At 44.8% G+C, this 27705-nt stretch overlaps 1 protein-coding gene across 1 annotated transcript in view; it reads right to left on the bottom strand.

Moving 5' to 3' along the window:
- Positions 1–26098, bottom strand: part of LOC123124758 (uncharacterized) — a 76924-nt gene extending 50826 nt beyond the window's left edge. Inside the window, exons 1-2 of the mRNA XM_044545318.1 lie at positions 25928–26098; positions 18773–18898 (exon numbers count right to left, since the gene is read on the bottom strand). Of these exons, the coding sequence (XP_044401253.1) occupies positions 18773–18898; positions 25928–26098 (297 nt within the window). The remainder of the gene's footprint in view (positions 1–18772; positions 18899–25927) is intronic.
- Between the last annotated feature and the right edge of the window lie 1607 nt (positions 26099–27705).

The following is a 27705-nucleotide window of genomic DNA, read 5'->3' as shown; positions in this document are numbered from 1 at the left end:
GCATCGCTACGGGTGAGAAGGTCTCATCGTAGTCAACTCCTTGAACTTGTTGAAAACCTTTCGCAACAAGTCGAGCTTTGTAGACAGTAACATTACCGTTTAAAGTCAGTCTTCTTCTCGAAGATTCATTTATTCTCTATGGCTTGCCGATCATCGGGCAAGTCAACCAAAGTCCGCACTTTGTTCTCATACATGGATCCCATCTCAGATTTCATGGCCTCAAGCCATTTTGTGGAAACTGGGCTCATCATCGCTTCCTCATAGTCCGTAGGTTCGTCATGGTCAAGTAACATGACCTCCAGAACAGGATTACCGTACCACTCTGGTGCGGATCTTACTCTGGTTGACCTACGAGTTTCGGTAGTAACTTTATCAGAAGTTTCATGATCATCATCATTAACTTCCTCACAAGTTGGTGTAGGAATCACTGGAACTGACTTCTGTGATGAACAACTTTCCAATAAGGGAGCACATCAAGTTCTACTTTCCTCCCACTCACTTCTTTTGAGAGAAACTCCTTCTCTAGAAAGGATCCATTTGTACCAACGAATATCTGCCTTCGAATATGTGATAGAAAGTGTACCCAACTGTCTCCTTTGGGTATCCTATGAAGACACATTTCTCCGATTTGGGTTCGAGCTTATCAAGTTGAAGCTTTTTCACATAAGCATCGCAGCCCCCAACTTTAAGAAACGACAACTTGGGTTTCTTGCCAAACCATAGTTCATAAGGTGTCGTCTCAACGGACTTAGATGGTGCCCTATTTAATGTGAATGCAGCCGTCTCTAAATCATAAGCCCAAAATGATAGCGGTAAATCAGTGAGAGACATCATAGATCGCACCATGTCTAGTAAAGTACAATTACGACGTTCGGACACACCATTATGCTGTGGTGTTCTAGGTGGCGTGAGTTGCGAAACTATTCCGCATTGTTTCAAATGAAGACCAAACTCGTAACTCAAATATTCTCCTCCACGATCAGATCGTAGAAACTTTATTTTCTTGTTACGATGATTTTCCACTTCACTCTGAAATTCTTTGAACTTTTCAAATGTTTCAGACTTATGTTTCATCAAGTAGATATACCCATATATGCTCAAATCATCTGTGAAGGTCAGAAAATAACGATACCCGCCGCGAGCGTCTACACTCATCGGACTGCATACATCAGTATGTATTATTTCCAACAAGCCTGTTGCTCGCTCCATTGTTCCGGAGAACAGAGTTTTAGTCATCTTGCCCATGAGGCATGGTTCGCAAGCATCAAGTGATTCATAATCAAGTGATTCCAAAAGTCCATCAGCATGGAGTTTCTTCATACGCTTTACACCAATATGACCTAAACGGCAGTGCCACAAATAAGTTGCACTATCATTATTAAACTTATATCTTTTGGCTTCAATACTATGAACATGTGTATCACTTCAATCAAGATTTAGTAAAAAGAGACCACTCATCAAGGGTGCATGACCATAAAAGATATTACTCATATAAATAGAACAACCATTATTCTCTGATTTAAATGAATAACCGTCTCGCATCAAACAAGATCCAGATATAATGTTCATGCTCAACGCTGGCACAAAATAACAATTATTTACGTCTAAAACTAATCCTGAAGGTAGATGTACAGGTAGCTTGCCGACGGCGATCACATCGACTTTGGAACCGTTTCCCACGCGCATCATCACCTCGTCCTTAGCCAATCTTCGCTTAATCCATAGCCCCTGTTTCGAATTGCAAATATTAGCAACAGAACCAATATCAAATATCCAGGCGCTACTACGAGCATTAGTTAAGTACACATCAATAACATGTATATCAAATATACCTTTTACTTTGCCATCCTTCTTCTCCGCCAAATACTTGGGGCAGTCCCGCTTCCAGTGACCAGTCCCTTTGCAGTAGAAGCACTCAGTCCCAGGCTTAGGTCCAGACTTGGGTTTCTTCACTGGAGCAGCAACTTGCTTGCTGTTGTTCTTGATTCTTGAAACAGGTGGTCTTGTTGACCATCAACACTTGATGCTCCTTCTTGATTTCTACCTCCGCAGCCTTTAGCATTGTGAAGAGCTCGGGAATTGTCTTATCCATCCCTTGCATATTATAGTTCATCACGAAGATCTTGTAGCTTGGTGGCAGTGATTGAAGAACTCTGTCAATGACACTATCATCAGCAAGATTAACTCCGAGTTGAGTCAAGTGGTTGTGGTACCCAGACATTCTGAGTATATGTTCACTGGCAGAACTATTCTCCTCTATTTTGCAGCTATAGAACCTATTGGAGACTTCATATCTCTCAATCCGGGCATTTGCTTGAAATATTAACTTCAACTCCTAGAACATCTCATATGCTCCATGACGTTCAAAACGTCGTTGAAGTCCCGGTTCTAAGCCGTAAAGCATGGCACACTAAACTATCGAGTAGTCATCAGCTTTGCTCTGCCAGACGTTCATAACATCTGGCGTAGCTCCTGCAGCGGGTTTGGCACATAGCGGTGCTTCCAGGACGTAATTCTTCTATGCAGCAATGAGGACAATCCTCAAGTTATGGACCCAGTCCGTGTAATTGCTACCATCATCTTTCAACTTAGCTTTCTCTAGGAACGCATTACAATTCAGCAGAACAACAACACGGGCCATTTATCTAGTACAACATAGACATGCAAAATACTATCAGGTACTAAGTTCATGATAAATTAAAGTTCAATTAATCATATTACTTAAGAACTCCCACTTAGATAGACATCCCTCTAATCATCTAAGTGATCACGTGATCCATATCAACTAAACCATGTCCGATCATCACATGAGATGGAGTAGTTTTCAATGGTGAACATCACTACGTTGATCATATCAATTATATGATTCACGCTCGACCTTTCAGTCTCAGTGTTCCGAGGCCATATCTGCATATGCTAGGCTCATGAAGTTTAACCCGAGTATTCTGCATGTGCAAAACTAGCTTGCACCCGTTGTATGTGAATGTAGAGCTCATCACACCCGATCATCATGTGTTGTCTCGGCACGACGAACTGTAGCAACGGTGCATACTCAGGGAGAACACTTATACCTTGAAATTTAGTGAGAGATCATCTTATAATGCTACCGCCGAACTAAGCAAAATAAGATGCATAAAGGATAAACATCACATGCAATCAATATAAGTGATATGATATGACCATCATCATATTGTGCCTTTGATCTCCATCTCTAAAGCACCGTCATGATCACCATCGTCACCGGCGCGACACTTTGATCTCCATCGTAGCATCGTTGTCGTCTCGCCAACTATTGCTTCTACGACTATTGCTACCGCTTAGTGATAAAGTAAAGCAATTACATGGTGATTGCATTTCATACAATAAAGCAACAACCATATGGCTCTAGCCAGTTGTCGATAACTATTTATGCAATCACGTCTTGACCATATCACATCACAACATGCCCTGCAAAAACAAGTTTGACGTCCTCTACTTTGTTGTTGCAAGTTTTACGTGGCTGCTACGGGCTTAGCAAGAACCGTTCTTACCTACGTATCAAAACCACAACGATTTTTCGTCAAGTTTGATGTTTTAACTTTCAACAAGGACCGGACGTAGTCACACTCGATTCAACTAAAGTTGGAGAAACAGACACCCACTAGCCACATGTGTGCGAAGCACGTCGGTAGAACCAGTCTCGCGTAAGACGCGTAATGTCGGTCTGAGCCGCTTCATCCAACAATACCGCGTAATCAAAGTATGACATGCTGGTAAGCAGTATGACTATTATCGCCCACAACTCTTTGTGTTCTACTTGTGCATATAACATCTACGCATAGACCTGGCTCGGATGCCACTTCTGGGGAACACAGTAATTTCAAAAAAATTGCTACGCACACGCAAGATCCATCTAGGTGATGCATAGCAACAAGAGGGGAGAGTGTAGTCCACGTACCCTCTTAGACCGTAAGCAGAAGCGCTATGACAACGCGGTTGATGTAGTCGTACGTCTTCACGATCCGACCGATCATAGCACCGAAGGTACGACACCTCCACGATCTGCACACATTCAGCTCGGTGACGTCCCGCGAACTCTAGATCCAGCTGAGGTCGAGGGAGAGTTTCGTCAGCATGACGGCGTGGTGACGGTGATGATGAAGCTACCGGCGCAGGGCTTCACCCAAGCACTGCAATGATATGAACGAGGTGGAAATCAGTGGAGGGGGGCACCGCACACGGCTAAGACAACAGTCAACTTGTGTGTCCTAGGGTGCCCCCTGCCCCCGTATATAAAGGAGCAAGGGGGAGGCCAGCCGGCCCTATGGGCGCGCCAAGGAGGGGAGGAATCCTCCTCCTAGTAGGAGTAGGATTCCTCCTTTCCTAGTCCTACTAGGAGGGGGAAGGAAGGAGAGGGGAGGGAGAGGGAAAGAGGGGCCGCGCCGCCCTCCCCTAGTCCAATTAGGACTCCCTTGGCGGGGGCGCCACCTCCTGGCTGCTGCCCTCTCTCTCCCCTAAAGCCCACCAAGGGCCCAATAACTTCCCGGGGGGTTTCGGTAACCCTCCGGCACTCCGGTTTTATCTGAAAACTCCCAGAACACTTCCGGTGTCCGAATAACATGGTCCAATATATCAATCTTTATGTCTCGACCATTTTGAGACTCCTTGTCATGTCCGTGATCACATCCGGGACTCTGAACAACCTTCGGTACATCAAAACACATAAACTCATAATACCGACGTCATCGAACGATAAGCGTGCGGACCCTACGGGTTTGAGAACTATGTAGACATGACCGAGACTCACCTCTGGTCAATAACCGATAGCGGAACCTGGATGCTCATATTGGTTCCTACGTATTCTATGAAGTCTTTATCGGTCAAACCGCATAACAACATACGTTGTTCCCTTTGTCATCGGTATGTTACTTGCCTGAGATTTGATCGTCGGTATCTCAATACCTAGTTCAATCTCGTTACCGGCAAGTCTCTTTACTCGTTCTGTAATGCATCATCTCATAACTAACTCATTAGTCACATTGCTTGCAAGGCTTATAGTGATGTGCATTGCCGAGAGGGCCCTGAGAGATACCTCTCCGACAATCAGAGTGACAAATCCTAATCTCGATCTATGCCAACTCAAAAAACACCATCGGAGACACCTGTAGAGCATCTTTATAATCATCCAGTTACGCTGTGATGTTTGATAGCACACTAAGTGTTCCTCCGGTATTCGGGAGTTGCATAATCTCATAGTCATAGGAACATGTATAAGTTATGAAGAAAGCAATAGCAACAAACTAAACGATCATCGTGCTAAGCTAACGGATGGGTCAAGTCAATCACATCATTCTCTAATGATGTGATCTCGTTCATCAAATGACAACTCTTTGTCCATGGCTAGGAAACTTAACCATCTTCAATTAACGAGCTAGTTCAAGTAGAGGCATACTAGTGGCACTCTGTTTGCCTATGTATTCACACATGTACTAAGTTTCTGGTTAATACAATTCTAGCATGAATAATAAACATTTATCATGATATAAGGAAATATAAATAACAACTTTATTATTGCCTCTAGGGCATATTTCCTTCAGGGCCGCGTTGGGCGGTGTAGCTATTCGAGCGTTGGGCAGTTGTTTCGTTGGGCTGTCCCTTGCATTAAACGCATACGCGCGCCGCCACGACAGAAGCCTGCTATGCAGGCACCCACCAAGCCTGCATGCATGCGTCGATGCACGCTGCCACGATGCGCCGACCGAGCCTACATGCACTGATGCGTGCCGCCATGATGCACTGACCGAGCCGCTTTCGTGCACGCCAGCCGCCATGCATGCAGCGACTGTCGCTGCCTCTGGTTCCTCTCTTCTCGCAGGCTTGTCTCCTCGATTTAGAGCATCGGTTTTTATGATCAGTTACAGCCTTTTCGATCCACTCGCATCTGCACCCGTTTTTCTACGACAAATAAATTGAGCAAATATGTTGTGGCTGCATGCACTAGCTAGGTGGCTACATATTTGTGGCTTGTGTAAAAAAAGAAGGGTTCGTTGTGGCTGCATGCACTAGGTGGTTACTAACAAAGCGAGCTCTCTAAGAAAACAATCAACAAACATCTAGATAGGGCCAACAAGCCCATAGCATGATCACATAGCTGAATCTAGGAAGAACTTCATAATAGAATAGATAGAAAACTTAATAATAGAACTTGATAAAAGGACCAACAAGCTCATAGCATCTCCAACATAGTTCAATTACAACTTAACATAACATAGACTCAAAAAAAGAAAAATAGATAGAGGGTTTAGAACCCTAGACGCCGCCTTATCCACCTCACTCCTCCTCCGGGCGCGCTTCACTGCTCCTCCGGGGCGTTGTTGATGGGGTACGGAAGAGTGTGCATGAGCGACGCGGTGGGGAAGATGTTGGTGTACTCCGTGAACATTTTGTGGGTGGTGAAAGCGATGAACTCGCAGCCACACGAAAACACCCGGCCGAGGAGGTAGAAGGCGTCGAATGTGTTGGTGAAGTGGGCAAGGAGAGCAACCACCACCCCATTTTGGATGACCTCCTCGACACGGAACATCCTTGGAGATCCCCGCGGGAGGTGGTGGTAGCCGAACGCGAGGAAGAACTCGGTGAAGCTCCTTGCGGTCCTCCACCTTGATATCGCCCACACACGTAGTGTGCGCTCAACGTACACGCCAGGAGGGTAGAGCCTCTCCGGCACGGTGGGTGGGAAGCGGTAGGTTGGTCCGGTGTACTGCATGGCTGAGGATGTGCTAGAAGAAGGAGAAGTGGTCGAAGAGCAAGAAGGGCAGATAGCAGAGAGGATGGGAGATGGATGAGGGATGGCAGAGGCAGAGGGTGGCTTAAATAGCCGTAGTGGTACATGTTATTTGGCCGTGGCAATAACAGGGTCAAATGTGAAGTAGCCCGTTTTCAAACCCACCACAGCATCGGGAATGTACAAGCGTGGGAAACGGTGTTTTGAAAAAGAAGAAGAAAAAGAAGCTAATTGCACGCGTGGGAATCCGTGGTCAAAAAGAGACAATTTTTGAATAGTTTGTGGCCATTTTGCATGATAAAAATAAATTTGGCCCTTAAAAATTTCTTCATTTTGCATTTATATAGAACAAAAAGAACTAAATTTTGCTACGCAATGTCAATTGATTTCAAACGATGCAAAAAATACAGAGCCAGCATGTTCACAAAAAACAGAGCAAACGATGCAAAAAAAAACCACGCAATTCGACGGCCCAACCAGAGCTGGGTTTCCTTTTGGGCCCAATAACAATGTTTTTTTTCTCGACGTCAGTGGTGGGCGAGGAGCCGAGCACAACCAATAGGATCGCCCGAAGATCCTACGATGCAGAGCCTTCCTTGTGATCCAACGGCGCGGAGCCTGCACGCAGCCAGCCCACCTAATTCCTTCTAGAAGACCCGATCTAAGGGCTGTCACTTGGCGCGAGGGTATGATCGGACGGCTGACGTTGGGAGCTAGGGTTACGTGAAACCCTGCGGGGTTTAGAGGGGTTTTGAGCTAGTCAACGGGGTTTCGAAGGCTTTGACTGAGCATAACTAATTTTAAAAAATCGAAAAAATATGAAACCTTCGCCGTTCATCGTTTTATAAGACAAACTAACGAGGAGAAATACTAAACTTGGTCTATGGTCATTTTCATGAAAAAACCCTAGCTGGCACAATCGAGGTTAAATGAGCACCATTAATTTTAAAAAATCAAAAAAAATATAAAACCTGCGCACAATGTTGTCTTATGTGACATGTTACCAACCAAAAATCATAAACTTGGTCTATGGTCATTTTCATGAGAAAACCTTCACACATATGAGCTATCATGTACATGATTTCATAGAGTTCAAGGAGAGGAGGTAGGGGTCCCTTCTGTTTTTGAATTTAAAAAAAATCAAAAAATCACCAAAACATGTTTTTAATAGTTTTTATATTAAAGCATATGTTTTCAAAATAAAATGTAAAAATATGAAGATTAATTCAAAAATAGTGAGACTTCGAATCTGCACTATGGAAAGTGAATATGTGTTAATAAAAAACATTTGGCTCATTTCCAAAAAAACTTGATTACAAATGGGCTGTTTACCCTAGCCTGGGAGCTCATTTGAAGCACATTTCTAAAATTCAAATTTATTTGACCTCCTATAAAGCACCTCAAATTTTGCACACATGATCTCCTACACAAACATAGATAGTTTGCCAAGGTTTTACTTGTTTTTGCATTTTCTTGAATTTATACTGTACAGGTTTGCCAAGGTTTACATGATCTCATTTGGAGCATGCATTTGATTTCCTACACAACATATGTGATCATTGAAGCACCTAAAATCATAGTTCACAACATCTAAACATAACTAATCATAGATTCAGGACAGACAAATATACCACAGGCAGATTTAAGGACAGACAAATATAGATAGCAACCAGATTACTAGCATCAACATAGCCAACCATAACCAAATTCATGAAAACTAAATTCAGTTCAACAGACCAAAAGTAACCCAACAGATAAACTTAAAGATTCAATTCACGGCATCACATCCTCGATCACATCACGCCGAACTCAGGGCCTTCGCGAGGGCGGCCTGCTGCCCCCTGATCATGTAGTCCTCCCCGTGAATCGCTACATCCTCCGCATGAGACAGAAGGTGATCGAGGCGGCCATCCTTGGGCTTTGGCTTGGTGCTGTAGTAGGGGCAGTGCCACTTCTTGAACTTGCGGTTGTAGAAGGAAGCAACTCCCTTGGCCTTGATCTTCTCCACCTCCTTGGCTGTGAAGGACGCGACGTTGCCCTTGTACACATCATCTCCAGAATCATACTACACACATGAATGAATTGCATTAATACATTATAGATTCATATACACCATGTCAAAGGAACTAAATGAACAAGGGATAGCCTTACCTCATATTAAGAATCATCACTAAACGCTCCCTCGCACGGGTCGTAGTCGGCCAGCTTCCTCTTTCTCCCCCCCCCCAACCATCATCCTCCTGAATATGCACACATGACACATTGATCATAGGGCTAATATACTCCCAATATCAGAAATGTTTTAGAAGTGGGGTTTTTTTATTTCTGTGCCCCTTAGCTCTATGCATTCAAAAACCACATCCATCATTAGTATATCAATGTATTAGATTTGTACACACATTGATCAAAAACCCCAATATGACATTCAAATAACACATTGATCATTGGTCATGCACTTGAAGAACAGAGCTAATATAATGGACAAATTTATATACTAATGAATCAAATAACTTCTTAATCAATGTATTCCATTTGGGCATATGACATTCAAAACCCCAAACTAAGTAGCATTAAAAAACAAATCTAATAGGGACCCAATCTCCCAATCTAATAAGCATACATGTCTGTAGCATTAAAAACCCCAATCTGTGAGCATTCAAAACAAATCTAATAAGCATACATATGTGTAGCATTGAAGCACATCTAATAAATAGATCTATCTAGCATTTTTGCATCGAATTTATCCAACAAACCCTAGTACAAAACTCCCATCCCCCCAATACAGAAAACCCCGGCCCATTTGTCAAACCAACTACTCTAACCATCTGAACTACGATATGAATCCACAATCTAACCAATCCAACTAACTCTACAAGCTAATATCCCAAAGCAAAGCAAGTGCAAATACCTCCTGCTCCTCGCCAGGCTGCACATGGGGGGTATCGGGATTGACTGCGCTGCTCGACACCGTCACCTTCTGCAGCGCTGAGGCGGAGCCCGCCACCTTCTTATCCACATCCGCGGCGATTGCGAGTTTCCCCGCACCACCGTGGACGTCGCCGACATCCACGATCACCGCGCCCTGCAGCTCACCACATCTCCGCGGTCACCGCGCCCTGCAGCTCGACCACGGGATTCGGCCATCTCCGGGTGAAGGCGATGAAGGTGAGGAAGAGGATGCGGTGGGGGAGAGCGAGACGGTGCGGTCGAGGCAGTGGAGGAGAGCGAGACGATGTCGAGGGGGATAGGAAGACGATGCGGCAGGGAGGGGATTTGGGGGAAAATGGTAGGGGCAATGGAGGTGGTTGCCCCTCTTTATATGATGGGACATTTCGGGCACGTCCATGGACATGTGCTACCCCACGACCGCGGTCTTGCATGCGCCCACGTATACGCGGCCCCACTCATCAGTGTTAACGATCAAAGGCATTGACCCGACGGCAACGTCCGTTACAACCTGTTCTGAGGGTTTCGGGCAAGGGAGTGGGGGAAAGTGAGCAAAATTTAATAGAGTGGGGATGAATGAGTAGAGCTATGGAACGAGGGGCACAGAAATAAAAATCCCTAAAAAGAATTATGTGAAAACTGCTTTGTGTGATTTAGGAGCTGGTGTTAGTGTTATGCCTTTCTCTTTATATAAAAGACTTGATTTGAATAAACTCACACCTACGGAAATATCTTTGCAAATGGCTGATAAATCAACTGCCATACCTATCGGTATCTGTGAGAATGTGCCCGTTGTTGTTGCTAATGTTACTATTTTGACTGACTTTGTTATACTTGAGATGCCCGAGGACGACAACATGTCGATTATCCTTGGTAGACCCTTCTTGAATACTGCAGGGGTTGTTATTGATTGCAATAAAATCAAGGTCACTTTTCATATAAATGGTAATGAGCATACGGTGCACTTTCCGAAGAAACAATTCCAAGTGAATGGTAGTAATGTTATTGAAAAATCTTCGACAATCACTATTGGAAGTTCTCAAATACCTCTACCTACTGTAAAAAAGAAATATGAAATGCTTATTGTTGGGGAAATGCATATCCCCATTGAGGTAACTAAGTGATTTACGAAAGTTCTTCGGTTTCATAGTAACCGAAAGTGGTTGTTAATAAGACTTGATGAACCTTATTGATGAATCATTTTTGAGCGGTATGAAGTTGATAAATTTAGTAAGCACTACTTTCTGTCCTTACTTTTTGTTTTCTGTTTTTATTAGTTAAATAAAATAAAATGCCATGTTTTGTCTGTTTTCTGAATTTCCCGTGCAATAAAAAATGACCCAAAAATAAAAGTTCTCACAATGCCCTAAAAAATATGTATGATTTTTTCCTGAATATTTAAGAATTTTTGGTGCAAAAATTACCAGAGGGAGGTGCACCAGGTGGGCACAACCCACCTGGGCACGCCAGAGCCCCCAGGCGCGCCCTCATGGGTTGTGGTCCCCACGTGGGTCCCCTCACTTACTTGTTCATCCCACATTGTCACCTACCTCTAGAAAAAAATCACTCCTGCTCTCTCTCCCGTGTTCTTGCTTATTTGGCTGCCATTTTCGATCTCTTTGCTCGAAGCTCCATTTCCAAAACTGTTTCAGGGATTTGTTGCTTGGTATGTGACTCCTTCATTTGTCCAATTAGTTTTTGTTTTAGTGGTTTATACTTTGAATAAATAGCTACTCTTGGTGCTGCTGTAGATGTGCTTGCATGTTCAATTCTTAGTGTTCTAAGTAGTTTGAATGCTTGCTATGGCCTCTATATATCCCTATGAGTAGTTGCTATTAGTTTTGTGAAGTTCTGTTGGAAAAAATTTGTGAACTAAAAATTCAGATTTTTGTTTATAGGAAAAATTGTACGCGGACATGATGAACCTATTTGGAAGGAGTTCCTCAAGGAGACGATCCTCGGGGGCATCTTCTAGTGACAGTTCTGCTCGTCGGTCCTATGTTGAACGAAGTGAAAGTTCCACGCGAGATCCCGCCACCAAAACATGCTTATGGCCTTGCAATGAATATATGGTGCAGGTGGGCATCAAGGAGGAATTTGAGCAATATGTTCACAATGCCGATCTCGGTCCCTACCTCTCAGATAAGTGTGAACAGCGCCATCTACTCACTGAATCTTTTGTCAAAGGATTTAAATATTTTCCAGGTGAGTCTAGGGTGTCTTTTATGCTTTGTGATGAACCATTTACTATCTCACTAGATAATTTTGCTTACCATTGCAAAATCCCATTTTGGGGTTCGCTTGATGAGCCATCAATGGCTGAGTATGAGTCTTTCTTGACTAGCCTTTGTTACGGTGAAAATAGAGGAGTGAGACAAGGGAGAATAAAAAGTGTTCACTTTCCTGCAATCCAGTATTTTGCATTATTTAACGGGAAATGCATAGTAGGCAAGCAAGACTGGAGCATACTTTGTTCGCCAGACTTGAGCCTCATTCACACCGCTCTCAGTGGTGAAAGGAATTATAACCTTGGAGCGATTGTTGCATGTAGACTTCAGCATAACACCAAAAGTGGCTGGTTCTATGGTGGAATTTATGCCACACGTCTAGCACGAGGACTGGGTGTTTTCACCTTTACCCTTTGATCATATTCTACCCAATCAGTATTTAGATTTTGATGCCTTAAAAGATCATAAGATTCTCAAGGGAAGTGCTGATAACTTCACTTATAATTTGTTGTTTAACCAATCACATGTTGTGGACACATATTTGCCTCCGCCTGCTCTCTTTGACTGTAAACAGCAGGGGAAGATATTTTGTTCTTGAGAGCGAGGCCCGAGCTCATAACGCAGCAGTGCTGGCGGCACGTCGTGCTGAGGCATCTGCACCAAGAGCCTCTGTGAGCTAGCACGCCGACTACTACCCTCCAGGCTACTGATCGATTACCAACTTAGGCCAAAAGCCTAAGCTTGGGGGAGTACGTGTTCTCACCGACATTATATTCATGTTCACATATCATTCTATCTGTCAGTGCTTACACTTTTTCATTGTATCATCCATGCTTAGATTTATTTTCTTGCTTTCTTCTTGTGTGTTTGAAAAACTTTAAGAAAAACCAAAAAAATTAGTTGTAGTAATCTACTTTCTATGCATGCTTAGTAGTAGTATTAAAAAGAAAATCCAAAAAGATTTCCTTGTTCTTCTTTTGCTTGTTGGGAGCTTTCCCGTGTAAATAGTTTTTCTCGTTTTTGCTATTGCTTTTTATTTGCTTGTTGAAGAAAACCAAAAACTCCAAAAATATTTCAGTGTGTTTCTCTGAATTTCTTTTCTTCTTATTCGAGTTGTACCGAGGAGAAGACCACGATGAAAATGTTGAGTGGCTCTCATATGAATAACTATTGAACTAATAAAGAGCCCATTTTACCTTGTCTTCTCTTGTTGAATAAAATGTTTTGCAGATTCCAGCTTGGTACACGACACTCTTGCACTATTATTATTTTCATATCATTCGGTCGTGCAAGTGAAAGGCAATAATGACGATATTCGATGAGCTGGCCGTGGCAAAGAGAAATTGATATGAACTCAACTTGTTCTGTCCATGTAAATATGTTTAACCTAGTTCCCATGATTCAGCCCATTATGATTAAACATGTTTGCAATGACAATTAGAGATTATAGTTTCTCATGCCATGCATAAGTAGCTGGGAGTTGATAATGATTTTTCTTGGATATCAACATAGCGTTAAAATGATTGTGATGTAGTATGATGATATGGCATCCTCCTTTGAATGTTCAAGTGGCTTGACTTGGTACATGTTCATGCATGTAGTTGAATCAAAACCAACATAGCCTCTATAATTTTTATGTTCATGGTGTTCATATCCTACTCATGCTAGTGTCCAATGTTACTTATGCATAAAGCCTGGTCATGATCGTTGTTGCTCTCTAGCTGGCCGCTTCCCAATCTTAAAATTGCTTGCCTTCGCCTGTACTAAGTGGGAATTCTGCTTGTACATCAAAAACCTTGAACCCAAAGTTACTCCAGATGAGTCCACCATACCTACCTATATGCGGTATTACCCTGCCATCCTAAGTAAATTTGCATGTGCCACCTCTAAAAACTTCTAAAAAAATTTATCCGTTTTGTGTGCCTGGATCGTTCGTGGAACGACATGAGGTGGTCGATATCTTCCGTGCTAAGCATGTTATCCTCATGTCGAGTGTTTATTCACTCGCCACCGCCGAGGAAATGGGTGGTATTAGGGGTGCCGAGTCCCAAATTGCAAATATGAAAAAGAGTTCATCTCTTGAATAATCAAACAAAAACTCCCAATGGAGTCAAAACTTTTACTTTCCGCTTGGGGACCGCCACTAGCGTGCTTAGCATGGAAGATGTTGATAACTGATGGTCGTGAAGTGAATGAGAAGGGTGCATGTCTCAAAATTATCATTTATCTGTGTTTTAAAAATTGAGCTCTCGCACCTCTGCAAATCACTGCTTCCCTCTGTGAAGGTACTTTCTATTTACTTTATGTTGTGTCATCACCTTCTATAAACCAAGCGCCAGAAACTGAGTAGAGCACAGCTGTCATGATTTATGCATTGTGTATAGCTAATGTTGGGTGCATATGACTGGATCTTTTCTACCATGAATTACAATGTTTAGTCACTTCTTGAACTTTGGAGGTGCTCTGCATTTATGTTTTGCGGTCTCAGAAAGGGCTAGCGAGATACCATTATTGTCATATTATATCATGGTTGTTTTGAAAACATGTTGTTGTTGGAAATATCTTATTATTGCTCACTAGCTGATTATGTCATTGATATGAATCATTATAATCTTTAAGAGTTATTGTCGACAGGGTTAGTTATAATGCTGGCTGAAAACCAGGGTGTTGTTTAAGCTTATTTATGCAAACAAGAGCAAAAGAGTTCGGAAAAGTTTTTCTTTCTCACTTTCAGTTTATCAACTGAATTGCTTGAGGACAAGCAAAGGTTTAAGCTTGGGGGAGTTGATACGTCTCCAACGTATCTACTTTTTTCTCACGCTTTCCTCTTGTTTTGGACTCTAATTTGCATGATTTGAATGAAACTAACCCCGGACTGACGTTGTTTTCAACAGAACTACCATGGTATTGTTTTTTGTGCAGAAATAAAAGTTCTCGGAATGGAACGAAACTTTGCGAGGATTTTTTATGGAATAAATAAGGATTTTTGGAGCCAACAACCACCAGAGAGGGGCCCCTGGTTGGGCACAACCCACCAGGGCGCGCCCCCCTCTCCTGGCGCACGCAGGTGGGTTGTACCCACCTGGTGGCCCCGCTGACGACCCCCCTGATACTATAAATTCACATATTTCCAGAAAAAATCCAGGGAGAAAGAATTATCGCGATCCACGAGACGGAGCCGCGGCCAAGCCCTGTTCTTCCTCGGGAGGGCAGATCTGGAGTCCGTTTGGGGCTCTGGAGAGGGGGATCTTCATTCTTCGTCATCACCAACCCATCTCCATCGCCAATTCCATGATGCTCCCCACCGGGAGTGAGTAATTCCTTCGTAGGCTCGCTGGTCGGTGAGGAGTTGGATGAGATTCATCATGTAATCAAGTTAGTTTTATTAGGGCCCGATCCCTAGTGTCTACTATGTTCTTAGACTGATGTTGCTATGACTTTTCCATGCTTAATGCTTGTCACTTTGGGCCCGGGTGCCATGAACTTAGATCTGAACCGTTTATGAATTCATCATTATATCCATGTTTTAGATCTGATCTTGCAAGTTATAGTCACCTATTACGTGTTATGATCCGGCAACCCCGGAGTGACAACAACTGGGCCCACTCTCGGTGATGACCGTAGTTTGAGGAGTTCATGTATTCACTATGTGTTAATGCTTTGATCCAGTTCTCTATTAAAAGGAGGCCTTAATATCCCTTAGTTTCCAATATGGACCCCGCTGCCACGGGAGGGTAGGACAAAAGATGTCATGCAAGTTCTTTTAATAAAGCACATATGACTATTTACGGAATACATGCCTACATTATATCGATGAACTGGAGGTAGTGCAGTATCGCCCTAGATTATAACTGTCTCATGATGAATATCATCCAACAAGTCACCGATCCAATGCCTATGAATTTATCCTTATTGATCTTGCTACCTTACTATTGCTATCATCACTGCTACACTTGCTACAAATTATTGTTATCACTGTTACTATTATCGTTGCTGCTGTCACTACTATCAAAACTATCAAACTACTGTTCTACTGATCACTTTGTTGTAGATAATTAATCTCCAGGTGTGGTTGAATTGACAAATCAGGTGGTTGAATTGACAAATCAGCTGCTAATACCTTCAAATATTCTTTGGCTCCCTTGTGTAGAATCTATAAATTTGGGTTAAATACTTTACCCTCGAAAACTGTTGTGATCCCCTATACTTGTGGGATATCAACAATATGCCTGAATCCGCCATCTTGGCAACATCTTCCGCTACTCCTATCCAAATGGTGAAGGGGTGCAAGCTGGGCCACATACCCAGACCTCTCACCTAAGCCTAACATCTAAAGCCGGAGACCCCGACCGAGCCATCTGCCGGGTCCGGGGCTCAAACCGGTCCGACGCACTCACATGTGTCGTCGCCGCCATCTTCCACTGGTCCATCTTCAGAGCAGATTGAGGTGACAACCTTGGCAGGTCCTCCGCCATCGACGCCACCACGACGCCAAACAACGAACTCCACCTACGCGAGCCTTGGCAGGTCCTCCGCCATTGACGCCACCACGACGCCAGCCGACGACCTCCACCTACGCGAGTCCATCTCCAAGCAACGGACGTAAATACATGCTTGGATAGGGCCGCACCACCGCTGTCGCCCACCACCCACAAGCGCCACCCGACCCCAAGGTTCCCAAAGCGGCGCCTTCAAGAAGGGAACGACGCCGTGAGCGCGGCCGCCGCCCAACAAAGTTAGGGCTTTCACCCGGGAGACCTATGGGAAGGTGAAGTGAGGAGATCAGTCCATACCGATGCCTCCAAGGAGGGGAACGGCGCCCTCAGGCATCACCATCGGCGCGACCGGTCATGGTCGGCCAGGGATTTCAGCCGAATTAGATCCCCGCCACAAGCGGCAACTCCTGTACAAAACCGGCGACCAAGAGGAAGCACGTCCCGACCAGGCTGGCCCGCACGCCGAACAGGGGAGGAGGGGAGGCGCCTGATCACTGCAACGGACGTCGGAATCCAGGCACAAGAACTAGCTGCTTCCATGGACGACGAGGAAGGAGAGCGCGGCGACTCTGTGTCTGATGTCGACGGGCGTAGGGAGGAGGGGAGGACTGTACACGAACCTTGCGCGGTGATGAGTGTTGGGGAACTTAGTAATTTCAAAAAAAAACCTACGCACACGCAAGATCATGGTGATGCATAGCAACGAGAGGGGAGAGTGTCGTCTACGTACCCTCATAGACCGTAAGCGGAAGCGTTATAAAAACGCGGTTGATGTAGTCGTACGTCTTCACGATCGACCGATCGTCAGCACCAAACGTATGGCACCTCCGCGTTCAGCACACGTTCAGCTCGGTGACGTCCCGCGAACTCACGATCCAGTAGAGCTTCCGGGAAGAGCTTCGTCAGCACGACGGCGTGGTGACGGTGATGATGATACTACCGACGCAGGGCTTCGCCTAAGCACCGCTATGATATGACCGAGGTTGATTATGGTGGAGGGGGCAGCGCACACGGCTAAGAGATCAATGATCAATTGTTGTTTCTTAGGGTGCCCCCCTGGCCCCGTATATAAAGGAGCTAGCGGGAGGCGACCGCCCAGTAGGACTCCTCCTTTCCTAGTAGGAGTAGGAGAAGGGGGAAGGAGGAGAGAGAGGGGAAGGAAAGGGGGGTGCCGCCCCCCTCCTTGTCCAATTCGGACTAGAGGGGGAGGGAGCGCGCGGCCTGCCCTGGCCGCCCCTCCTCTTCTCCACCAAGGCCCAATAGGCCCATTATACTCCCCGGGGGGTTCCGGTAATCCCCCGGTACTCCGGTATATGTCTGAAACCTCCCGAAACACTTCCGGTGTCCGAACATAGTTGTCCAATATATCGATCTTTACGTCCCGACCATTTCGAGACTCCTCGTCATGTCCGTGATCATATCCGGGACTCCGAACTACCTTCAATACATCAAAACACAAAAACTCTTAATACCGATCGTCACAGAACTTTAAGCGTGTGGACCCTACGGGTTCGAGAACTATGTAGACATGACCGAGACATGTCTCCGGTCAATAACCAATAGCGGAACCTGGATGCTCATATTGGTTCCTACATATTCTACGAAGATCTTTATCGGTCAAACCGCATAACAACATACGTTGTTCCCTTTGTCATCGGAATGTCACTTGCCCGAAATTCGATCGTCGGTATCTTAATACCTAGCTCAATCTCATTACCGGCAAGTCTCTTTACTCATTCCGTAATGCATCATCCTGCAACTAACTCATTAGTCACATTGCTTGCAAGGCTTATTGTGATGTGCATTACCGAGAGGGCCTAGAGATCCCTCTCTGACAATCGGAGTGACAAATCCTAATCTCGATCTATGCCAACTCAACAAACACCATCGGAGAAACCTGTAGAGCACCTTTATAATCACCCAGTTACGTTGTGATGTTTGGTAGCACACAAAGTGTTCTTCAGGTATTCGGGAGTTGCATAATCTCATAGTCACAGGAACATGTATAAGTCATGGAGAAAGCAATAGCAGTAAACTAAACGATCAAGTGTTAAGCTAACGGAATGGGTCAAGTCAATCACATCATTCTCCTAATGATGTGATCTCTTTAATCAAATGACAACTCATGTCCATGGCTAGGAAACTCAACCATCTTTGATTAACGGGCTAGTCAAGTAGAGGCATACTAGTGACACTATGTTTGTCTATGTATTCACACATGTCACACATGTATTATGTTTCCGGTTAATACAATTCTAGCATGAATAATAAACATTTATCATGATATGAGGAAATAAATAATAACTTTATTATTTCCTCTAGGGCATATTTCCTTCAATGAGGAGGTAGACCTGGCCGAGGTGGAGCACGTCCTTGGGCTCGAGGAGCTTGACCCGGGTGGTCTTGGCGGCGACGCCCGCGCCACCGACGGCGGCCGCCGCCGTGGCCTCGTCCCCCGCGGCCGCCTTGTCGTCGGGGGAGAGGCGGAGGATGACGAGCGCGACGTGGAAGAGGCTTAGTCAACGGGTCTGCAACATTCAAATACGTAATTATCTTGCAAATCTCTATGTCTCCCACCTGGACTTGACCCCGGATGGAATTTGAAGCGTCTCTTGATGTGCTTGGTTCTCTTGTGAAAATTGGATACCTTTGCTAAGGCAATTGCACCAGTATTGTCACAAAAGATTTTCATTGGACCCGATGCACTAGGTATGACACCTAGATCGGATATGAACTTCTTCATCCATACTCCTTCATTTGCTGCTTCCAAAGCAGCTATGTACTCCGCTTCACACGTAGATCCCACCACGACGCTTTGTTTAGAACTGCACCAATTGACAGCTCCACCGTTCAATATAAACACGTATCCGGTTTGCGATTTAGAATCGTCCGGATCAGTGTCAAAGCTTGCATCGACGTAACCATTTACGACGAGCTCTTTGTCACCTCCATAAACGAGAAACATATCCTTAGTCCTCATTAGGTACTTCAGGATGTTCTTGACCGTTGTCCAGTGATCCACTCCTGGATTACTTTGGTACCTCCCTGCTAAACTAATAGCAAGGCACACATCAGGTCTGGTACACAGCATTGCATACATGATAGAGCCTATGGCTAAAGCATAGGGAACACTTTTCATTTTCTCTCTATTTTCTGCAGTGGTCGGGCATTGAGTCTGACTCAACTTCACACCATGTAAGACAGGCAAGAACCCTTTCTTTGCTTGATCCATTTTGAACTTTTTCAAAACTTTGTCAAGGTATGTGCTTTGTGAAAGTCCAATTAAGCGTCTTGATCTATCTCTATAGATCTTGATGCCCAATATGTAAGCAGCTTCACCGAGGTCTTTCATTGAAAAACTCTTATTCAAGTATCCGTTTATGCTATCCATAAATTTAGTATCATTTCTGATCAACAATATGTCATCTACATATAATATCAGAAATGCTACAGAGCTCCCACTCACTTTCTTGTAAATACAGGCTTCTCCAAAAGTCTGTATAAAACCATATGCTTTGATCACACTATCAAAACGTTTATTCCAACTCCGAGAGGCTTGCACCAGTCCATAAATGGATCGCTGGAGCTTGCACACTTTGTTAGCTCCCTTTGGATCGACAAAACCGTCTGGTTGCATCATATACAACTCTTCTTCCAGAAATCTATTCAGGAATGCAGTTTTGACATCCATTTGCCAAATTTCATAATCATAAAATGCGGCAATTGCTAACATGATTCGGACAGACTTAAGCATTGCTACGGGTGAGAAAGTCTCATTGCAGTCAACCCCTTGAACTTGTCGAAAACCTTTCACAGCAAGTCGAGCTTTGTAGACAGTAACATTACCGTCAGCGTCAGTCATCTTCTTGAAGATCCATTTATTCTCTATGGCTTGCCGATCATCGGGCAAGCCAACCAAAGTCCACACTTTGTTCTCATACATGGATCCCATCTCAGATTTCATGGCCTCAAGCCATTTTGCGGAATCTGGGATCACCATCGCTTCTTCATAGTTCGTAGGTTCGCCTTGGTCAAGTAACATGACCTCCAGAATAGGATTGACGTACCACTCTAGTGCGGATCTTACTCTAGTTGACCTACGAGGTTCGGTAGTAACTTGATCTGAAGTTTCATGATCAACATCATTAGCTTCCTCACTAATTGGTGTAGGTGTCACAGGAACCGGTTTCTGTGATGAATTACTTTCCAATAAGGGAGCAGGTACAGTTACCTCATCAAGTTCTACTTTCCTCCCACTCACTTCTTCGAGAGAAACTCCTTCTCTAAAAATGATCCATTTTTAGCAACAAATGTCTTGCCTTCGGATCTGTGATAGAAGGTGTACCCAATAGTTTCCTTTGGGTATCCTATGAAGACACATTTCTCCGATTTGGGTTCGAGCTTATCAGGTTGAAGCTTTTTCACATATGCATCGCAGCCCCAAACTTTAAGAAACGACAACTTTGGTTTCTTGCCAAACCACAGTTCATAAGGTGTCATCTCAATGGATTTCGATGGTGCCCTATTTAACGTGAATGCAGCCGTCTCTAAAGCATAACCTCAAAATGATAGCGGTAAATCAGTAAGAGACATTATAGATCGTACCATATCTAGTAAAGTACGATTACAACGTTCGGACACACCATTACGCTGTGGTGTTCCGGGTGGCGTGAGTTGCGAAACTACTCCGCACTATTTCAAATGTAGACCAAACTCGTAACTCAAATATTCTCCTCCACGATCAGATCGTAGAAACTTTATTTCTTGTTACGATTATTTTCCACTTCACTCTGAAATTCTTTGAACTTTTCAAATGTTTCAGACTTATGTTTCATTAAGTAGATATACCCATATGTTCTCAAATCGTCGTGAAGGTGAGAAAATAACGATACCCGCCGCAAGCCTCAATATTCATCGGACCACATACATCAGTATGTATGATTTCCAATAAATCTGTTGCTCGCTCCATTGTTCCGGAGAACGGCATTTTAGTCATCTTGCCCATGAGGCATGGTTCGCAAGTACCAAGTGATCATATTCAAGTGATTCTAGAAGTCCATCAGTATGGAGTTTCTTCATGCGCTTTACACCAATATGACCCAAACGGCAGTGCCACAAATAAGTTGCACTATCATTATCAACTCTGTATCTTTTGGCTTCAACATTTTGAATATGTGTATCACTACTATCGAGATTCAACACAAAGAGACCACTCTTCAAGGGTGCATGACCATAAAAGATATTACTCATATAAATAGAACAACCATTATTCTCATATTTAAATGAATAACCGTCTTGCATCAAAGAAGATCCAGATATAATGTTCATGCTTAACGCTGGCACCAAATAACAATTATTCAGGTCTAAAACTAATCCCGAAGGTAGATGTAGAGGTAGCGTGCCGACGGCGATCACATTGACTTTGGAACCATTTCCCACGCGCATCGTCACCTCGTCCTTAGCCAGTCTTCGCTTAATCCGTAGTCCATGTTTCGAGTTGCAAATATTAGCAATAGAGCCAGTATCAAATACCCAGGTGCTACTGCGAGCTCTACTAAGGTACATATCAATAACATGTATATCACATATACCTTTGTTCACCTTGCCATCCTTCTTATCCGCCAAATACTTGGGGCAGTTCCGCTTCCAGTGACAAGTCTGTTTGCAATAGAAGCACTCAGTCTCAGGCTTAGGTCCAGACTTAGGTTTCTTCTCTTGAGCAGCAAGTTGTTTGCCATTCTTCTTCAAGTTCCCGTTCTTCTTCCCTTTACCCTTTTTCTTGAAACTGGTGGTCTTGTTGACCATCAACACTTGATGCTCCTTTTTGATTTCTACCTCCGCAGCCTTTAGCATTGCGAAGAGCTCGGGAATTGTCTTATCCATCCCTTGCATATTATAGTTCATCACGAAGCTCTTGTAGCTTGGTGGCAGTGATTGAAGAATTCTGTCAATGACACTATCATTCGGAAGATTAACTCCCAGTTGAATCAAGTGATTGTTATACCCAGACATTTTGAGCATATGTTCACTGACAGAACTATTCTCCTCCATCTTGCAGCTGTAGAACTTATTGGAGACTTCATATCTCTCAATCCGGGCATTTGCTTGAAATATTAACTTCAACTCCTGGAACATCTCATATGCTCCATGACGTTCAAAACGTCGTTGAAGTCTCGGTTCTAAGCCGTAAAGCATGGCACACTGAACTATCGAGTAGTCATCAGCTTTGCTCTGCCAAATGTTCTTAACGTTGTCAGTTGCATCTGCAGCAGGCCTGGCACCGAGCGGTCCTTCCAGGACGTAATTCTTCTGTGTAGCAATGAGGATAATCCTCAAGTTACGGACCCAGTCCGTGTAATTGCTACCATCATCTTTTAACTTTGCTTTCTCAAGGAACGCATTAAAATTCAACGGAACAACAGCACGGGCCATCTATCTACAACAACATAGACAAGCAAAATACTATCAGGTACTAAGTTCATGATAAATTTAAGTTTATTTAATCATATTACTTAAGAACTCCCACTTAGATAGACATCCCTCTAATCATCTAAGTGATCACGTGATCCATATCAACTAAACCATAACCGATCATCACGTGAGATGGAGTAGTTTTCAATGGTGAACATCACTATGTTGATCATATCTACAATATGATTCACGCTCGACCTTTCGGTCTCAGTGTTCCGAGGCCATATCTGCATATGCTAGGCTCGTCAAGTTTAACCCGAGTATTCTGCGTGTGCAAAACTGTCTTACACCCGTTGTAGATGAACGTTGAGCTTATCACACCCGATCATCACGTGGTGTCTCGGCACGACGAACTTTGGCAACGGTGCATACTTAGGGAGAACACTTTTTACCTTGAAATTTAGTGAGAGGTCATCTTATAATGCTACCGTCAAACAAAGCAGAATAAGATGCATAAAGGATAAACATCACATGCAATCAATATAAGTGATATGATATGGCCATCATCATCTTGTGCCTTTGATCTCCATCTCCAAAGCACCATCATGATCACCATCGTCACCGGCGTGACACCTTGATCTCCATCGTAGCATCGTTGTCGTCTCGCCAACTATTGCTTCTACGACTATCGCTACCGCTTAGTGATAAAGTAAAGCAATTACAGGGCGATTGCATTGCATACAATAAAGCAACAACCATATGGCTCCTGCCAGTTGCCGATAACTCCGTTTACAAAACATGATCATATCATACAATAAATATAGCATCATGCCTTGACCATATCACATCACAACATGCCCTGCAAAAACAAGTTAGACGTCCTCTACTTTGTTGTTGCAAGTTTTACGTGGCTGCTACGGGCTCAGCAAGAACCATTCTAACCAACGCATCAAAACCACAATGATATTTCGTCAAGTTAGTGTTGTTTTAACCTTCACAAGGACCGGGCGTAGCCACACTCGGTTCAACTAAAGTTGGAGAAACTGACACCCGCCAGCCACCTGTGTGCAAAGCACGTCGGTAGAACCAGTCTCGCGTAAGCGTACGCGTAATGTCGGTCCGGGCCGCTTCATCCAACAATACCGCCGAACCAAAGTATGACATGCTGGTAAGCAGTATGACTTGTATCGCCCACAACTCACTTGTGTTCTACTCGTGCATATAACATCTACGCATAAACCAGGCTCGGATACCACTGTTGGGGAATGTAGTAATTTAAAAAAAAATCCTACGCACACGCAAGATCATGGTGATGCATAGCAACGAGAGGGGAGAGTGTCGTCTACGTACCCTTGTAGACCGTAAGCGGAAGCGTTATAACAACGCGGTTGATGTAGTCGTACGTCTTCACGATCGACTGATCCTCAGCACCGAACGTACGGTACCTCCGCGTTCAGCACACGTTCAGCTCGGTGACGTCCCGCGAACTCACGATCCAGTAGAGCTTCCGGGAAGAGCTTCGTCAGCACGACGGCGTGGTGATGGTGATGATGATGCTACCGACGCAGGGCTTCGCCTAAGCACCGCTACGATATGACCGAGGTGGATTATGGTGGAGGGGGGCACCGCACACGGCTAAGAGATCAATGATCAATTGTTGTTTCTTGGGGTGCCCCCCTGCCCCGTATATAAAGGAGCTACGGGGGGTGGCGGCCGGCTAGGAGGAGGGCGCACCAAGGGGGGAGTCCTTCTCCCACCGGGAGTAGGACTCCTTTCCTAGTAGGAGTAGGAGAAGGGGGAAGGAGGAGAGAGAGGGGAAGGAAAGGGGGGCGCCGCCCCCCCCCCTCCTCGTCCAATTCGGACTAGAGGGGGAGGGGGCGCGGCCTGCCCTGGCCGCCCCTCCTCTTCTCCACCAAGGCCAAATAGGCCCATTATACTCCCCGGGGGGTTCCGGTAATCCCCTGGTACTCCGGTATATGTCCGAAACCTCCCGAAACACTTCCGGTGTCCGAACATAGTCGTCCAATATATTGATCTTTACGTCTCAACCATTTCGAGACTCCTCCTCATGTTCGTGATCATATCCGAGACTCCGAACTACCTTCGGTACATCAAAACACAAAAACTCATAATACCGATTGTCACAGAACTTTAAGCGTGCGGACCCTATGGGTTCGAGAACTATGTAGACATGAACGAGACATGTCTCCGGTCAATAACCAATAGCGGAACCTGGATGCTCATCTTGGTTCCTACATATTCTATGAAGATCTTTATCGGTCAAACCGCATAACAACATACGTTGTTCCCTTTGTCATCGGTATGTTACTTGCCCGAGACTCGATCGTCGGTATCTTAATACCTAGCTCAATCTCGTTACCGGCAAGTGTCTTTAATCGTTCCGTAATGCATCATCCCGCAACTAACTCATTAGTCACATTGCTTGCAAGGCTTATTGTGATGTGCATTATCGAGAGGGCCCAGAGATACCTCTCCGACAATCGGAGTGACAAATCCTAATCTCGATCTATGCCAACTCAACAAACACCATCGAAGACACCTGTAGAGCACCTTTATAATCACCCAGTTACGTTGTGACGTTTGGTAGCACACAAAGTGTTCTTCCGGTATTCGGGAGTTGCATAATCTCATAGTCACAGGAACATGTATAAGTCATGAAAAAAGCAATAGCAGTAAACTAAACGATCAAGTGCTAAGCTAACGGAATGGGTCAAGTCAATCACATCATTCTCCTAATGATGTGATCCCATTAATCAAATGACAACTCATGTCCATGGCTAGGAAACTCCACCATCTTTGATTAACGAGCTAGTCAAGAAGAGGCATACTAGTGACACTATGTTTGTCTATGTATTTACACATGTATTATGTTTCCGGTTAATACAATTCTAGCATGAATAATAAACATTTATCATGATATGAGGAAATAAATAATAACTTTATTATTGCCTCTAGGGCATATTTCCTTCAATGATGCGGTAGACCAGGCCGAGGTGGAGCACGTCCTTGGGTTTGAGGAGCTTGACCCGGGTGATCTTGGCAGCGGCGCCCGCGCCACCGACGGCGGCCGCCTTGTCGCCGGGGGAGAAGCGGAGGATGACGAGCGCTACGTAGTGGCCGGGGTTGGTCTTCATGACCTCGGCGGCGGGGGTGGGCCAGTAGAGGCGCTCCACCTTGCCACCGGGGTGCTGGACGATGACCTCTGCCGCCTCGGCCGCCTGGCAGTTGCCCATCGCGCGCGCGGCCCCATGCCTCGCTTCTGTCGGTGGATTAGTGGTGTGTGGTGAGCTCTGGGGGAGAGGGAGGTGGTGGTGGAGGGGCAGAGCAGAGGAGAGGGGGAGCAGGAGGTCACACAGTTGCCGTTGTTGGCTTTTCCCAAGGATCGAACACACGATCACACTGCAGCTCGACAGGTCGTGTATGCGCAACTCGTCTCGACGTATACGAACTAGCTGTAGCACTTGATAGTTCGTCAGCGCTCACGCAAACACCGGGACCAGAACACACACACGAACGCAGCAACTCGAAGTTGGCCAAAGGCAGGTGTTGTGCCTCGTAATAATCTCTTTATTGCTTTTTATTTTTCTGGTACAAAACTCACGTACCCTTCCATACTAGTACATGACGCCTATTACATGGAAGAACAAACAGACTCAATAGACTATTCTAGTTTTACTATGTTTGGATTAACATTCACCCCCTAATTCAAACTTTCCACTCGTAGACTCAGAACCATCACATCACCTGGATTACCAGCCCACGCCATCACATTTTAGCGTGCTACATGTAGACTAAACACATAGCCTCTCATGCAGGAACTCAACTTAACCGATTGCATCCATCTTCACGCTGGCCTTCGTCTTCTCGCCGAGACACACGGACGATTCAAACACAAACAAAACTAATGACACGACTCTTTTTGTTTTTGTTTTTTTCAATCGCCACTTCTTTATTAAAGCAACCTCGGGTCGTCATCCATGCCCACTTCAGCTAGTTGTAGAGTCCCGTGCTCCTTCTTTGCCTCCTTCCGCGGATTAGGACACTCTCGCGAATAGTGTCCATGGTCCTGACAATTGTAGCAACGGACTTTAGATTTGTCGAACTTCCGGTACTTCTGCTTATCTTTCTCCCTACTACGCAAGAACATCAAATGCTCTTCTTCTTGGTCGCGTTCACGCCCCTTCAACGTCAACTCATAGGTCTTCAGCCTCCCGATCACCTCCATCACCGAGATCTTCGTCACATCGCCCCACTGCTCTATGGTGCCAACGATCGGTAAAAACTTATCGGGAACGGCTCGTAGTAACTTCTCCACAACTGCGATGTCCTCCATCTTTGATCCGAGAGCCCCCATCTCATTAACCAGGGAGGTTAGCTTCAACGCAAATTCACCGACCCCTTCTGATTCTTTCATGCTTATCCTCTCGAACTCCCTCCTTAGAGCTTGAACACGAGCCTTCTTGACACGATCATCTCCAGCATGCATCTCCTTGAGAGCTTCCCAAGCTTCCTTTGTCGTCTCTTTATCCAGTATGGTCATGAAAACGGCATCAGGCACAACTTGGGCTATGGCGGCGAAAGCCTCTTGGTCCTTTGTCTCTTCAACCGCACCATTACCTTCCACCGATGCCCAGACTCCATGTGCACGCATGAAGATCTTCATCTTCGCAGCCCACACCCCATAATTGTCGCCTTCATGCATGGGGTACTGGATGGTCAGACCACCACCACTTGCCTTCGAAGTCGACATGATCCTCATCGATTTTCCGTCATCCGTGACACAATTTGACGGGGACGAAGAATCCTTTAATTCCGCCGTGACACAACTTGACAGCGAAGC

The sequence above is a fragment of the Triticum aestivum genome, chromosome 5D, assembly GCF_018294505.1.
Source record: "Triticum aestivum cultivar Chinese Spring chromosome 5D, IWGSC CS RefSeq v2.1, whole genome shotgun sequence".
In the NCBI taxonomy this organism is placed as follows: domain Eukaryota; kingdom Viridiplantae; phylum Streptophyta; class Magnoliopsida; order Poales; family Poaceae; genus Triticum; species Triticum aestivum.
Note: the sequence above shows the minus strand (reverse complement) of the source record. Positions and strands in the feature narration are given on the sequence as shown.